Source organism: Meleagris gallopavo, chromosome 1 (assembly GCF_905368555.1).
Source record: "Meleagris gallopavo chromosome 1, MGAL_WU_HG_1.1, whole genome shotgun sequence".
Classification (NCBI taxonomy): Eukaryota; Metazoa; Chordata; class Aves; order Galliformes; family Phasianidae; genus Meleagris; species Meleagris gallopavo.
The window spans coordinates 168,034,700-168,048,838 of NC_139404.1; the positions used below are offsets into that span (position 1 = coordinate 168,034,700).

General features: G+C 43.7%; 1 protein-coding gene and 1 long non-coding RNA gene across 2 annotated transcripts in view; one reads left to right on the top strand and one right to left on the bottom strand.

Moving 5' to 3' along the window:
• The window catches only part of DHRS12 (dehydrogenase/reductase 12), a 33,580-nt gene extending 32,788 nt beyond the window's left edge, over positions 1 to 792 (bottom strand). The window contains exons 1-2 of the mRNA XM_010728779.4: positions 644 to 792; positions 30 to 163 (exon numbers count right to left, since the gene is read on the bottom strand). Of these exons, the coding sequence (XP_010727081.1) occupies positions 30 to 163; positions 644 to 699 (190 nt within the window). The 5' untranslated portion in view covers positions 700 to 792. The remainder of the gene's footprint in view (positions 1 to 29; positions 164 to 643) is intronic.
• LOC146545773 (uncharacterized) lies at positions 633 to 1,190 on the top strand. The gene is made up of 2 exons (XR_014881024.1): positions 633 to 778; positions 924 to 1,190. It is a non-coding gene; the product is annotated as an uncharacterized LOC146545773 (long non-coding RNA).
• The last annotated feature ends 12,949 nt before the right edge of the window (positions 1,191 to 14,139 follow it).

A 14,139-nucleotide genomic window follows, 5' to 3' on the forward strand; every position in this document is an offset into this window, starting at 1 on the left:
CTGCAGCCCGGGGTGGTGCCCCGGCTCACCTCTCCGTGCTATCTCCTTGGCTGCAGCCTTGCCAATGCCGCTGTTGGACCCAGTGATCAGAAAGGATCTACCAGCCACGTCCACCTCCAGATCTGCTGGGTCGAAGTGCTTGGAGGCAGACTCGTAACCACTCCTAGATAAATCAGAGACACCTGTGAGAAACTAGAAGACAGCAATTCCAAAACAAAAACAAAAAACATAGGAAGGGTTGAAAAGGGCTTTCCTTCCACAGCCCACTGTGCGTTTTTCTGGCATACTCTCAACGCTCCACTCTCACAGAGCTGTCTGGACACATTGCCAGTGTGGAGCAAGTTCTGAGGCAACAACTCAAAAACGTTCTGTGTGGGAGCTGAAAGGGTTTGGACTGCTCAGCTCGGGCTCAGGTGTGATCTTCCTGCACTGTGCTTAGGGTAAGGGCGGCTGTCAAAAGATATGTAAAGGGCTGAAATTCGCCCGCTCTGGAGGACAGACTTCAATTAACAGCGAAAACAAAGGCGGAAAGCCTCGAACTAGCGAACACCCACAAACATACACACGCACGCCAAGCACCACCTCCGCCTCGCCGCACCCGCCCCGCGGCACAGCCCGCTCTCGGGGGCGGTAGCCCCGGTACCTCGTGTACTCCCGCAGCCCCTTCACGAACCACACGACGTTGCGATACCAGGACATGGTGCTACCACCACCACCGTGATTTGGTCCCGCCTCTGTCTTACGTAAAGGTGCCCGGTCCAGCCCTGCCCGCCGTTGGGTAAGAGCCCGGGGCAGCCCCGCCCGGTCCGGCGCCATTACGGCTCGGGCAGAGGAGTGTGAGTGGGGGTGTTGTGTGTGATGGTGTTCAATTCAGCGGTCTGATGCTCTTTTTTTTTTTTTTTTCCCTCAACCTTTCTTCATAGGAGAGGTGCTCCAGCTCTCTGATCAAGGCTCTCCTCTGGACCCACTCCAAAAGCTCCACATTTTTCTTGTGTTGTGGGCCCCAGATCTGGACGCAATACTCCAGATGGGGCCTCACGAGGGCAGAGTAGAGGGGGACAATCACCTTCTTGTCTCTGCTGGCCACCACTCTTTTATGGAGCCCAGGATACCATTGGCCTTCCAGGCTGCAAGCGCACTGCTGGCTCATGTTAATTTTTCATAAACCAAAACCCCTAAGACCTTCTCAACAGGGCTACTCTCAAGTTCTTCTCCCAGTCTATATATGTATTTGGGATTTCCCTGACCCAAGTGCAACACCTTGCTTTCTTGAACCTCATTAGTCTCACACAGGCCCCCTTTTAAGCCTGTCTAGGTCCCTCTGGATGGCACCTTTTCCTTCTGTCATTATCAGCCACATCACTCAGCTTGGTGTCATCAGTAAACTTGCTGAGGCCCACTCAATCCCATCATTTATGTCATTGATAAAGATATCAAGGAGTACCAGTCCCAAGACTGACCCCTGGGGCGCAGTTCCAGCCTCCACCTGGACACTGAGCTATCGAAACAATCCCTGGCTGCGATCTTCCGACCAATTTCTTATCCACTGAAGTGTCCACCCTTCAAACCCATCTCTCTCCAATTTAGAGAACATCATCAACTTTTAGGAACATAAATAACCTTATTGCACCACACCAAATAGTATTTTAGGTAGCAAATGAACCTCTTTGCTCCTACTAATGGTGTAATACATACCAGTAAGAAAGAGTGTGCAAGTAGCAATTACAGTAGGAGGAGTGAAGTTTAAAATGTGTTATCAGTTCCTCTGGTATGTGTGTTAAAGCTGTTAAGCCCCAGAGAATCATTTGGAGTTGCACATCTGGACAATCTATGCTAGCTGTAAGGAAATTGTCATTGTAGGCATAATTATGTTCTTAAGCATGTTAAAGGACTAGGCACTTAAAAACATCAGTGTGCAAGTTAGATTAATTCATGCTTTTTATGTGCCTTTCAGGGCCACAGGCACACAACCTGCTTTGGGAGTCCAATCTGTTTTCAGCAGCTTCAGTTAGCTGCTTTCAACAGCAGAGACAGAAGAAATTGAAATATTTTGTCTCTTCTAACCCCATTTTGTAGCCTGGTACTTCTTTTTCTAAATCTCTTCATATTGGTGAAGGGCTCGTACTCAAGTCCTCAGCTCTCAACTCAAGTTTTTCATCTCTTGCACAAAAGGTACTTCCTGCCATGAAGTTAAAACTTCAGAACTCAGCACTGTGCTTATGCTAAGTATCGTATGTGAAATAAGATTTTTCAGAGGGCAAAAATTCACATTTTCACAGGGATATCTTCTTCCATACAGAGACCAACTAGATAAATATTATACCTTTGCACCAAATCTGAAAATGCTTGTTCTTATTAAAACAGATGGAAGAATTTATTTAAAACCAGTCAGTTTAAACCGATTTTGTTCTTGAAAATGGCTAGGACATTTTGACTGAAGTCTTCCTAAACAATTCACCCTGATTCTGATGCTCAAAATGGATTCTTTTGACCCAGAAAGTAACAGCTTGGCAGTGGTGTAATTGGCAACATTATTTCTATAATGGAAAGTGACTGGCAGCCTGAACTACAGATATGTATAGAGGTCATTATGAAGGTAATGCCTCCTGTTTATTTCCATGGAAACTGCAACAGATGCAAAGAGCACAACAACACTGTTTGATAGAGCAAATTCTCAGCTACAAAACAGTATTTTTCAACATAGTCATTACCAATTAGCTGTGCATTTTTGCTAGTGATGAACAAGAGATTGCATGCCACCCTTATAAAAATCTGCTCCAGCAGAGGTGACCCACTGTTTCACAGCTGCTCTGATGGCATCATTGCTAGAAAATGGTGCCCAAGCAGTCCATCTTTCATCAGACCTAACAAAGAAAGTTAGAAGGTGCTAAATCTGGACTATACAGTGTGTATGGTAGGACACTAACCTAGACTGGCAACATGTGGCCTTCAGACTGATAAAGGGCATGGCATTATTGTGTTACAAGAGAAAGATTTTCTTCCTCTCTGGCCTGATTCTGGAAGTTCCAGCCTTCAACTCAGTCAGCTTTGTGATGTAATGGTCAGAGTCGATGGTTTGTCTGGGTTATGGGAAATCCAGCAGGATCACCCCTTCCCTATCCCAAAAGACAGTGCACATCACTTTACCTGCTGAGGACTGCTTCTCCAACTTTTTCTTCAATGCCGAATTCACATGTCACCAGTCCATGGGCTGCTGTTGTTACTCTGGCATCACATCTCATCATCAGTAGCTTTGAGAATTTTCTGCACTTGTGATAGTCTGCATAACAAACTCAGAGGCTGTCCCCTTCAGTCTCGTATTGGCTCAGGAGGTCCTGACAAACTTGCATATGGGGTTCTTTCTGTTCCTGTACAAGCATTTATGGGACATACCTGGTGCAAACTTTGTGATATTCCAACATTGCCACCACCATTTCCAACACCTTGAAGCTGATTCATAATCTTGCCCCCACTGCCATTTGTCACATAGCAATAAAATGTAATGGGATACTGGCAAGAAGTTTCAACCTCTACTGCCATACCAACAACACTGGCCTCTGATGTCGTGGACCAACATAACCAATAGAAGGCATTACTTTTGGAGCAGTCTCCATCCTGTGTAAATGTAAATATGTAATTCTGAGCTATATGGAAACAGTTTTGTGATCATCACGTACAACCTGCAGTTAGCAACCAGAACTGCACAGCAACTGCTAAAATGATGTTAAATAACCGTATTCACTGTGATCTGAGCAGATGTTAGGTTTGTGCAAATCCTGCATGCTGTCTGACATAATATTCCCTCTTCTTCATTTGAATCCCGTGCCCTGATAGCCCTCCAGCTTCTGCTTTTTCCTCACAGACTGTATGAAACTGACTGGTTTCTCTCCATGAATGCTGGTTCTGGGAAAACACACAGCAGAGCAAAACCAGAGCTATGTGAGCACACCTGCTGTTACAAACATCCGGTGTTGCCCCAGATTTTTATGCTAGTTAGAGAGAATGTCTCACCTTGGGCTTTGTAACCCTCGGTGCTTCTCAGTATGCTGTTCTAGGATAGTAATGTTCCATGGTTGCTTACCCTGCAGAATTAGCTGCATTCTTTACAGGAAACATGATTTCAGTTTGAAAAACATTAGCAAATCCCAAACAAAACAAAATCCCTGGTTCCTGTGAGTACACTAATCCAGGTTGTGCTTTATTCCCTTGTCACTCCTCTTTTTACTCTGCATATTTATTAAGTGCATACAGCTTAACATAAAGCAAAAATGGATGATGGTTCTGATATGTTTTTTTCGTAGTTTCAGTCTACATTCTCAAAGATAAGGGGAACATGTCTGCAATCTGCAGGCTTCTCTAAAAGCAAGTGGAAGACAGAAGATTGAGATTGACAACATTGTGCCTCCCTTCCAGGCTAAACCATTTGAAGTGGAATTAACTGGGTGCTGGGTGATACAACATGGAGGGATTAACCAGTGTGAGTATGCATGGCAGAAGCTTCCCACTAGTCAAACACAAAATATAATAACATAGGCAGACAATGGGAGAGCTTACAGCATTTTAAGGGTTAGGCAGAAATGGGAAATGACAGTGTATTACTTCTGTTTTTTAACATTAGGGCCTCAGAGAAGGTATGTTTGTTAGGAAGGAGTTTGAATGTAGAGCTGGGAACTTATATCACATTTGTACACACTCAATTTTTTCTCAGGATATTACGTAAATACAATAGCACCAATACTGTGATCATAGAATCATAGAGTTATAGAATTATAAACTGGCTTGGGTTGAGGGACCTCAAGGATCATTAGGTTCCAATCCCTCTGCCAGAGGCGGGGTTGCCGAATTCTAGACCAGGCAGTAGATTAGATTGCCCATGACCCCATCCAACCTGGCCTTGAACACGTCCAGGGACAGGGCATCCACAGCTTCCCTGGGTAACCTTTACGAGGGCCTCACCACCCTCTCTGTGAAAAACTTCCCCCAACATCTAATCTAAATCCAGCCCTTTGGATGGTCAAAGAGTTCTCCAGACCTTTGACCATCTTCATGGCCCTCCTCTGGACTCTCTCCAAAAGCTCCACATCTTTTCTATGTTGGGGGCCCCAGATCTGGATGCAGTACTCCAGATGGGGCCTCACGAGGGCAGAGTAGAGGGGGACAATCACTTCCCTCACCCTGCTGGCCACCCTTTTTCTGATGGAACCCAGGACACCATTGGCCTTTCAGGCTGCAAGCACACACTGCTGGATCATGTTAAATTTTTCATCAGCCAACCCCTAAGACCTTCTCAGCAGGGCTACTCTCAAGGAGTTCTTTCCCAGTTTGTATACATTACGTCAATCCAAGTGCAAAACCTTTCACTTGGCTTTGTCGAACGTCATTAGGTTAGCTGTACCCTTCTATCAAATACAATTTTCAGGAGATTCTCTAAGTGTTGCTGTTATTTCATTTCTTCTCTTGTGATTATTTGCCTTTGTATTGTTCCAGAGGCAGGAGAGATGGAATGAGTGCTGCCTACTAACCCAGCCATCTCAGTGATGAGGCAATAGAGATTGTGTGCAAGAGAACGATAAGAGTGTATTGCCAGGAGCTGGCTGATGCTACTGAAATACTGAAGTACTGGCAGTACTCTCCCAGGCAAAAAATCCTCCTATGTCAAGGGCTTTTTTTGGCTGTGTGTTCCCTTTTGTACTGAATTCTAGGTTGATGCTCTTTGTTAGCAGATTTAGAATCCATTCTGGCATTTGGAAAATTTGGGAAGCTACAGCTTTTGGTTTCTTTCTTGCAGCTAGTTTAGCAAGCATTAAGCCAAAGCAGGAGACTATTCTGAATAAGAGGGATTTTTTGAACCAGGAATTCTTCTCATGGATTGTCAGCAAACATCTGGGGTAGTTATAGCCAGGAGCTGTTATTTGGGTCGACTGACAGCCGCACTGGAAGGGGCAGGATCAAGAGAGGCACAAGGCTGTTGAGCTCCTTACATTCCCCTCGTTCGACTACTGAACAAGATGACTTCACCCTGCTTACTCCTTATATAACATACTCAAATTTACTGTTTCACTTGAGGACGGTAGCATTTCAGGTATATCTACACTGTCAAATAACTCATAGCTTATTCTCAGGGCTAGATCCTCTTACTGCCCATACTACACGGATATTTGATGATGCACAGGCTTTCTTTAGATATTAAACAGCTATGTCTGTCCAAAACAAGCTCAAGTATGGTCTGGGGATACTTTTCTTGGAGAATAATTCATTCTCAAGCACTGTGAGTGAGATTGCAACCAGGCTGACTGCACAGCATGTCCTGGCACTGGTAATCCTATATTCAGGCGCCTGCATCTCACAGTGTAGAAGTAGCCTCTGAGTTTGTTATGCAGACTATTCACGAGTGCAGAAAATTCTCAAAGCAAATAAAAATATCTGGATTGTTGTGATTATGATCCCCTCAGCATTAGGATTTCTTGAACAGTACTGAATAAAGAACTTGTTTTCATAAAACACAAGGGCTGGTGAAAATGCAACTCTGGCCACACAGCTGGACTGACATGAAAAGAATCCTTGGATTTGATCCATCCTTGTATCTGTGAAAGAGCAAGGAGTCTTAAACAAGGTTTTAATTACCTCACAACACAAAAGAAAAGTTGAGGGTACAGATTGCTCTGCAGGGCTCCGCATTTCAGCATGTTTCATATTTTCTTCCCAAGGGACAGGTAGAGTACTCAAGAGCTGAAAAGCAATTACGTTATACAAGATGTTTAAGAGCAGCTTCAAGGCCATCCTGCCAGTCTCTTCTACTATCTCTGTTGTAAGCACAATTGGCTCCTTTCCTTGCTTCCTACAGAAGATCCAGGAGGCTTTTGTTCGTTCTTTCCTCACAGTTGCCAAATTTCTAATTAAGTTGTCGTGCCTGCCCCCATTAAGTCAATCAGACCATGACCACTGACTGCAGTGGGAACAGGAGCAGGTTTTAAGGGCCAAAGTTTCAGAAGAGCTCAACATCTGCAGTTGGAGACAGGTTTTCAAAGGAAGTGGCAACCGTGTGCAAGTCACCATGTCTGCAGGAGACACACATTTTCCACGAGCATTTGCCACGATGTCCTCGTGGATACTCAAGAGCACTTGAGAAGCTAACAGCGCCCTCTAAGTGTAACAGCAATTAAGAGCTGTCAGCAGCTCTCTCAGAGAGGCAGCGGACATCTTTCTGCCTGGCTGGAGTAGAGGGCCTGTGAGTGGTTAAAGAGGAGCATCCAGGTCTGGAGATCCCAGCATCGTATCTGACGTGTTGGTGTGATTAGCAGAATGGGAGTAGAAAAGCTACTCATTCTGAGTGCAGCGAAGGGTCAAAGTTCTGGCTGTTCTGGGGAGCAGCAGGGTATTCTCTTTTTTGTGTGCTTTTATACCCAAGTCATTGATAAGTTTGCCAGCTCCTGTCTTCAGCAGGGTTGTTTCCAATGAAATCAGGCTTTCTCTAGAGCAAGTAGCCTGTTGTGCTCAAGAAGCAACTGTGCCAGTATGTCATAATTTCTCCACTGTTTGCACCCTGCATACTCAGCTCAGTACTGAAAAATAACTTTCCCCCCCCAAAGGACTGACAATCAAATCCACAAGATATGCAGGTACCTAACTGATGTGGAAATCTGGAGGATCTCCTTATAAAAGAAACTTTTGCACAGATTGGCCCGCAGGCCCATAATTTGCATCTCAGGACACCTCTCATATTTGAACTGTTAGATTGCAGCATGGGGAAAAATATCATAGATTTCCACTTTGCTTTAGCATTAATGGTCATACAGAAGAGTCAGTATGGCTTAGATTCAAATCTGTGGGTGAAATCAGCCTCTGATATAACAATTCATCTCAATGAAATTGCAGTAGAGTTGATTATAATTAGCATGTCTAGTAAAGTACTTTAGTTTTTAACCTCAAATCATGTATGCTTATGCACTCATGTTAGTCAGTGTCTTCCTGCTTGTATTTTTATTCAAATTAGACATTTGATAGAAATTCAGTGTTAAAAACATTTCTGAGAATTTCATACAGTTTTCTCAAAAATCTGTTCTTGCAACACAATACTGTTCTTTTCAACAGTATTGAAGTTTTCTCATACTTTATTTCCCTGTACTATGCAATGTAAATTATATTTGTCAGCCTTTTTCATTTTCCCCCTGTGTTTGCTTTCTAAAAATATTTTGGCTCTCTCCTTATGGCTAACATCTGTGGGACCTTCATGTTACTCCTGTAGTGAACAGGAACCCTAAGAAACCTAAGGCAAGAAGCAACAATCTCAGATGACATTCCTGATGTAACTGTCCTGTCTGTATAACCTGCAGAACATGCATGGGTCTTTGTTGTGCCCCTGTCAGCTAGAACTTGGGGAAGATTAATAACTAGAATCAGTTACAAGATTCAAGGTATCTTACAGATAAAGATATCTACGGATCTGTTAAAATGTTATAGAATGGATAGAAATTGTCATGGGTTTAAGATTCTTAGTCCTTTGCCTGTAAAGTCAGAGCATTTAGATTCATTTGCACTCGCCATTCACCTTTTCATAGAATTACAGAATCACAGAATGGCCTGGGTTGAAAAGGACCGCAATGATCATCTAGTTTCAACCCCCCTGCTATGTACAGGGTTGTACATACAACCACCAGACCAGGCTGCCCAGAGCCACATCCAGCCTGGCCTTGAGTGCCTCCAGGGATGGGGAATTCTCAACCTCTCTGGACAACCTGTTCCAGTCTGTCACTACCCTTTGTGTGAAAAACTTCCTCCTAATATCTAACCTAAACCTCTCCTGTCTTAGTTTAAAACCATTCCCCTTGTCCTGTCACTATCAATCCATGTAAACAGTCATTCCCCTTCCTTTTCATATGCTCCCTTCAAGTACTGGAAGGCCACAATAAGGTCTCCCCAGAGCCCTCTCTTCTCAAGCCAGTTCCCTCAACCTTTCTTCATAGGACAGGTGCTCCAGCGCTCTTATCATCTTAGTGTCCCTCCTCTGGATCCATTCCAAGAACTCTATGTCTTTCCTGTACTGGGGGCCCAGGCCTGGATACAGTTCTCCAGATGGGTCCTCACAAGAGCAGAGTAGAGGGGGACAATCACCACCCTCTCCCTGCTGGCTACCCTTCTTCTGATGGAACCCAGGACATCATTGGCCTTCTGGGCTGCAGGCATACACTGCTGGCTCTTGTTAAGTTTTTCATCAGCCAAGACCCCTAAGACCTTCTCAGCAGGGCTACTCTCAAGGAGTTCTTCTCCCAATCTATATAAACACCTGGGATTGCCCCAGACCAAGTGCTGCACCTTGTACTTGGCTTTGTAGAACCTCATTAAGTTCTCATGGGCCCACTTTTCCAGCCTGTCCAGGTCCCTCTGGATGGCTTCCCTTCCTTCCAGTGTATCGACTGCACTGCTCAGCTTGGTGTCATCTGCAAACTTGCTGAGGGTGCACTTGATGTCATGGTCTGTCATTGATGAAGATGTTGAAGAACAACTGTTCCAAGACCAACCCACTATGGGACACCACTTGTGACCAGCCTCCACTCAGATGTAGAACCATTGATCCCAAACCTTTGGCTGCGACCAGCCAACCAATTCTTAATCCATTGTACAGTCCGTCTTTCAAATCCATACCTTTCCATTTTAGAGAGAAGGGATCATGTCAAAGGCTTTGCAAAAGTCCAGGTAGATGACATCTGTCTCCCTTCTCCTGTCCACTGATACTGTCACTCCATCATAGAAGGCCACCAGATTGGTCAGGCACGATTTGCCCTTGGTGAAGCCATGCTGGCTGTCTCAAATCATCTCTTCATCTCATATGTGCCTTAACATGGTAACTAGGAGGATCCCAGGCACAAGGGTGAGGTTCACTGGCCTGTAGTTCCCTGGGTCTTCCTTTCTCCCTTTCTTAAAAATGGGAGTAACATTTCCTGTTTTCTAGTCACTGGGGATTTTACCTGACAGCCATGATCTTTCAAATATGATGGAGAGTGGCTTGGCAACCGCATCAGCCTTTTTTCTCAGAACCCTGGGATGCATGTCATCCGGCCCCATAGATCTATATACATACAGCTTCATGAGGAGGTCTCAGATTTGTTCCACTCTTACAGTGTGGGGTGGAATGCACTCCTCTCAGCCACACCTAGAGGTTCAGGATCCTGGCAGACACAGGAAGCCTGGCCACCTGTGAAGACTGAGGCAAAGCAACTCGTGGAGTACCTCAGCTTTTTCCTATGTCTGAGGAAGCCAGTTCTCCATCCTCATTTATCAGAGGGGGAACATTCTCCTTGGCCTATCTCTTCCTGCCTATGTACCTGTAGAACCCCTTCTTGTTATTTTTCACATCCCTCACCAAGTTCAGCTCTGTCTGTGCCTTGACTTTCCTAATCGTATTTCTACACATACGGACAACATCCCTATATTCTTCCCAGGCACCCTGCTTTCACTTCCTGTACATTTCTCTCTTTTCCCTCAGTTTAAGCTGCAGATCCTTGCTCAGCCAAATCTGAAACATGTAAAACAGCTCTTGAACTAACCAAGAATAACTTCTGCTACTTATTTTATTATTTTCTGCATAGTCACCTTGTACTTTTAAAGTCTCGTGTCTTGGGGCCTCATAAAGTCTGAACCAATTGCCTTGTGAGAGCAATCTCCTATTTTTATTCCTGAACAGTATGAGTTCCTGTTTCTACTGCAGCGATGAGGTCTGCGACATGTCTGATGTCCTTCTTCCCTACTTCTGTGGGTCAGCAGGTAGTACTCCAGAGCTATCTGTGTTCAAGTTTGAAAGGAAAGAATGAGACATTTACTTATCTGTCTGCAGCTTTTAAAACAGCTCTGGGAAGCTGTTCCTCAGAGCTTTGGAATATGATGTCTATTTCCAAAGAAGGTGGAATGGAGGGAGGAGAAATACACTGTGGGCAATAAAATGTAATAAATGTAATGCATTGCATGTCTGCTGCCATTGCTTTTATGGCATGTATATTTCTGTAGTCTTCTTTGTGCAAGCAGAAATATCTTTGTGTCTTCATATTGTTGGATTTCCATAGTACCCATAGCTAGCAGAGCATAGGCAATCTAATCCATTGAAACTGTGGCTATTTCTTCTGTTGAAAGCTAGAAAGATAGCTTTGTTTCTCAAAAAGGAGAGATGATTTAACTAGAATGGTTACAGGCAATTTCCTCCATTGTAGTCATTACATTTCTGAGTTCATCATAATTGGCTTAAGGGTGTATTTTGTTCAATTTTCCCAAAGCCATTTATTTCACTGTAGGAAAAAAAAAAAAAAAAAGAAAAAAAAAAAGGCATTTTTCAATTTGTAATTTTAGTCTAGTGGGAAAATGTTAAACATTTTCATACCAAGGCGTAGACTGTATTTTCAGCCTTTCAGCTTTGGGGTTGTAACGATTTAGTTCTCCACAGCAGTCTGCTGAGGGAATGTATTTGTTCCTCCAGGGACTGAGCTCATCCATGCCTGGGACACCATCACTCTGTGTCCTCTGTGAATTTAAGAAGTTACTGTTTAGAAAGTAAGGTGCTGAAGACTGCGTTCCTAGCTTACCCCAAAGGGAGATAAAATGCTTTCAGTTAAACCAGCTTCATTTGAATTTAAGCTGAGTGCTTTATTGAATGTTAGAAGCAATCCTGCTGAAGGTGACGGACCAGGAGAATGTTGATACTTAATAAGCCAGAATAACACAGTGGTGTGCATCATATGCTCCAAACTGGCTGTCCTTGCTCCACACCTGTGTGATTCTATCCTCCTGAAGGAGGCAGTGGCAGTGTAATAGATTATTCACGTACATAAGTAAAGTTCAATACTGTCAATTCAGAATTTTCCTCCCTCGATCTTAACGAAGTTTTCTGTTTACCGTATAGATATTTAAAGTATTTTACAACTGCTCTTAGCTTCCTTAATACCTCCTCTATCACTTTCAGCTTGAGTCAACCAACTGCTGAACACTGGCATTGCGATTTATCAGCTGTTTCCCACAAAGCCAGTGAATGTTCTGGGTTCTCATACCTAAAGAATTAAGTCTCCACAGCTGACTGCAGAGATTCATTCAGCCTGAATGAGACGCAAGCCTCAGGCTCACTGTTGTGTCACTGGTGTGTTTCATGAATTATTGCTCATCTGCTGCTGCGGCTGCCCTCATATGGGCACACAGAAGACACAAGGCAATGGGACTCAGCTTAAATCTCTTCTTTTGTGGGGCAAACTAAAATCAAATCATATTTGATTGGGTAGGAGCACACACTGTCACTTGCTGCAAGGTCACTGGGTGCGTAGTGACACTGCAGTCAGTTCTGACATACACAGGAGTAATTTTCTGTAATCAAGAATAACCCTAGCAGCATTTTACAAGAACAGGGACATTTTTATTGGAGTCCAATGATTGGAATGGGTGTCTGTAGCTACTTTAGTGTTAAATTTCCTTTGCATTATAAACTGAGTATAATCTTTTTAATGCTTTTTGGTAAGGTTCCTGTGTAATGTTAAACAGCTGCATTGTTACATTCAAGTGCTGGATGGATATCAAGATGCTGAAATGCAGTTTCTTGAACACTGTGACATCTTAATGAATGAAATATGCTTTCCACCGAAGGAGGAATCACGTGAGCACTAAATACCTGCCTGTGCTAAAATCCAGTAGTCCAAATGCTGAGCTATGAGATACTTGGAGTAGGAAGGAGGAATTCTAGCATTCCACTGTTGGCAACAGTTATGTTTCAGAAATGCGTAGTACCTTCAGAGAGGCAATAGAGAGCATGGGGTGAAGCAGCTTATGGGAAAACACAGCCTGGATCTTCAGTTCATGTACAAAAGGAAGGGCTGCCATTGCTCATATTTCCCTGCACACAGGCATGCATCAAGTGGCAGTGTTAGCAACTTCCATTTGATGAATTTCTGAATGGGGGCAGCACATCTCTGACTCCTTCTGATTACTGCTGTAGAGCTGGGGAGTGCTACACTGATTTTTCCTCTTCTACCCATTATCCCACCGGCTTGCTAAGATTAGGTTTCTGGAACTAAATAATTCTTAAATTATTAAGAATAATTAAGAATTAAATAATTCTGGGGCCTGAATTAAAGTCTATCTGGACCAAATGCATCCTTAGTCTATGCAATGGCTCTGAGATAAATGTTCACAGGTGATTCCCACAGATATTCTATTGTTCAGTCTCAGACCCAGGATGAAAGTTGAACAAAGCCTGTTCAGCTGTTGTTATTGTTGTTGAACAGATCTTGCCCTTCCACAGATGCCTTACAGCTCTGTTAGGTTTCTCTAAAACACACACTTGTAAAAACACCGGTTTTTAACAGAAAAGATACCCCAAGCCTGCATCTGCTTCCTGTGTCTGGGGCCATCCTCATGCTTGTGTAGAGAGCCCTTCCACTTTGACTGTATTAACAGATCTGCATAAAAGAAAAAGCAGAAAGAGCACTTTTATACTGCATCCACCAGCACATAAAAAACAATCTCCCAGGACCAGGTACGGGCTCGTTCCATTACGTGTCACAAAACAACTGTCTCTGAGCATGCTGGTGCTTTTAAAGCTGACACTGTTGTTGGCTTAAAAGCTGTATTAGTTACATCTATCTATTAAGTATAGATTTGCATAAGTACAGCACTGCAGTGAACAAATCAGGTGTACACTCACACCACAACCAGAGAACTGCTGTAGTAAGCACATCCACCTGAAATTCCCGTATTCCTGCTCACGTCTTATTGCCACGTTCTATATTTAAAATACTAACATAGCCTCATCAATTTTGATGTGAACTTAATCACTGTGGTTTGACGAGCATCTTGTTGTGGTACTGACAAATAAGTGTTATACAAAAGGTGGAGAAATGAGTCTCCCCTGGCTGGGAACTGCTGAGTCCTGGTTAAAGTACCTAATCTGTTGCTGAGTAGCTTATCTCCTGGTGGCCTTGACTCAGTATGGATGCACTGGATATACATGGATATATGGAGACTGTTTTAGCACCAAAGATAGATACAGATGCTTTCTAGTCCAAGTTCAGGAGAGCTCTTGGGGCCATATTCAAGTTGCCTTTTATGCATGCTCATACTGCTATCCCAGATACTTAACTGGCTGGTCTAACAGTGGCCTGGGTAGAATTA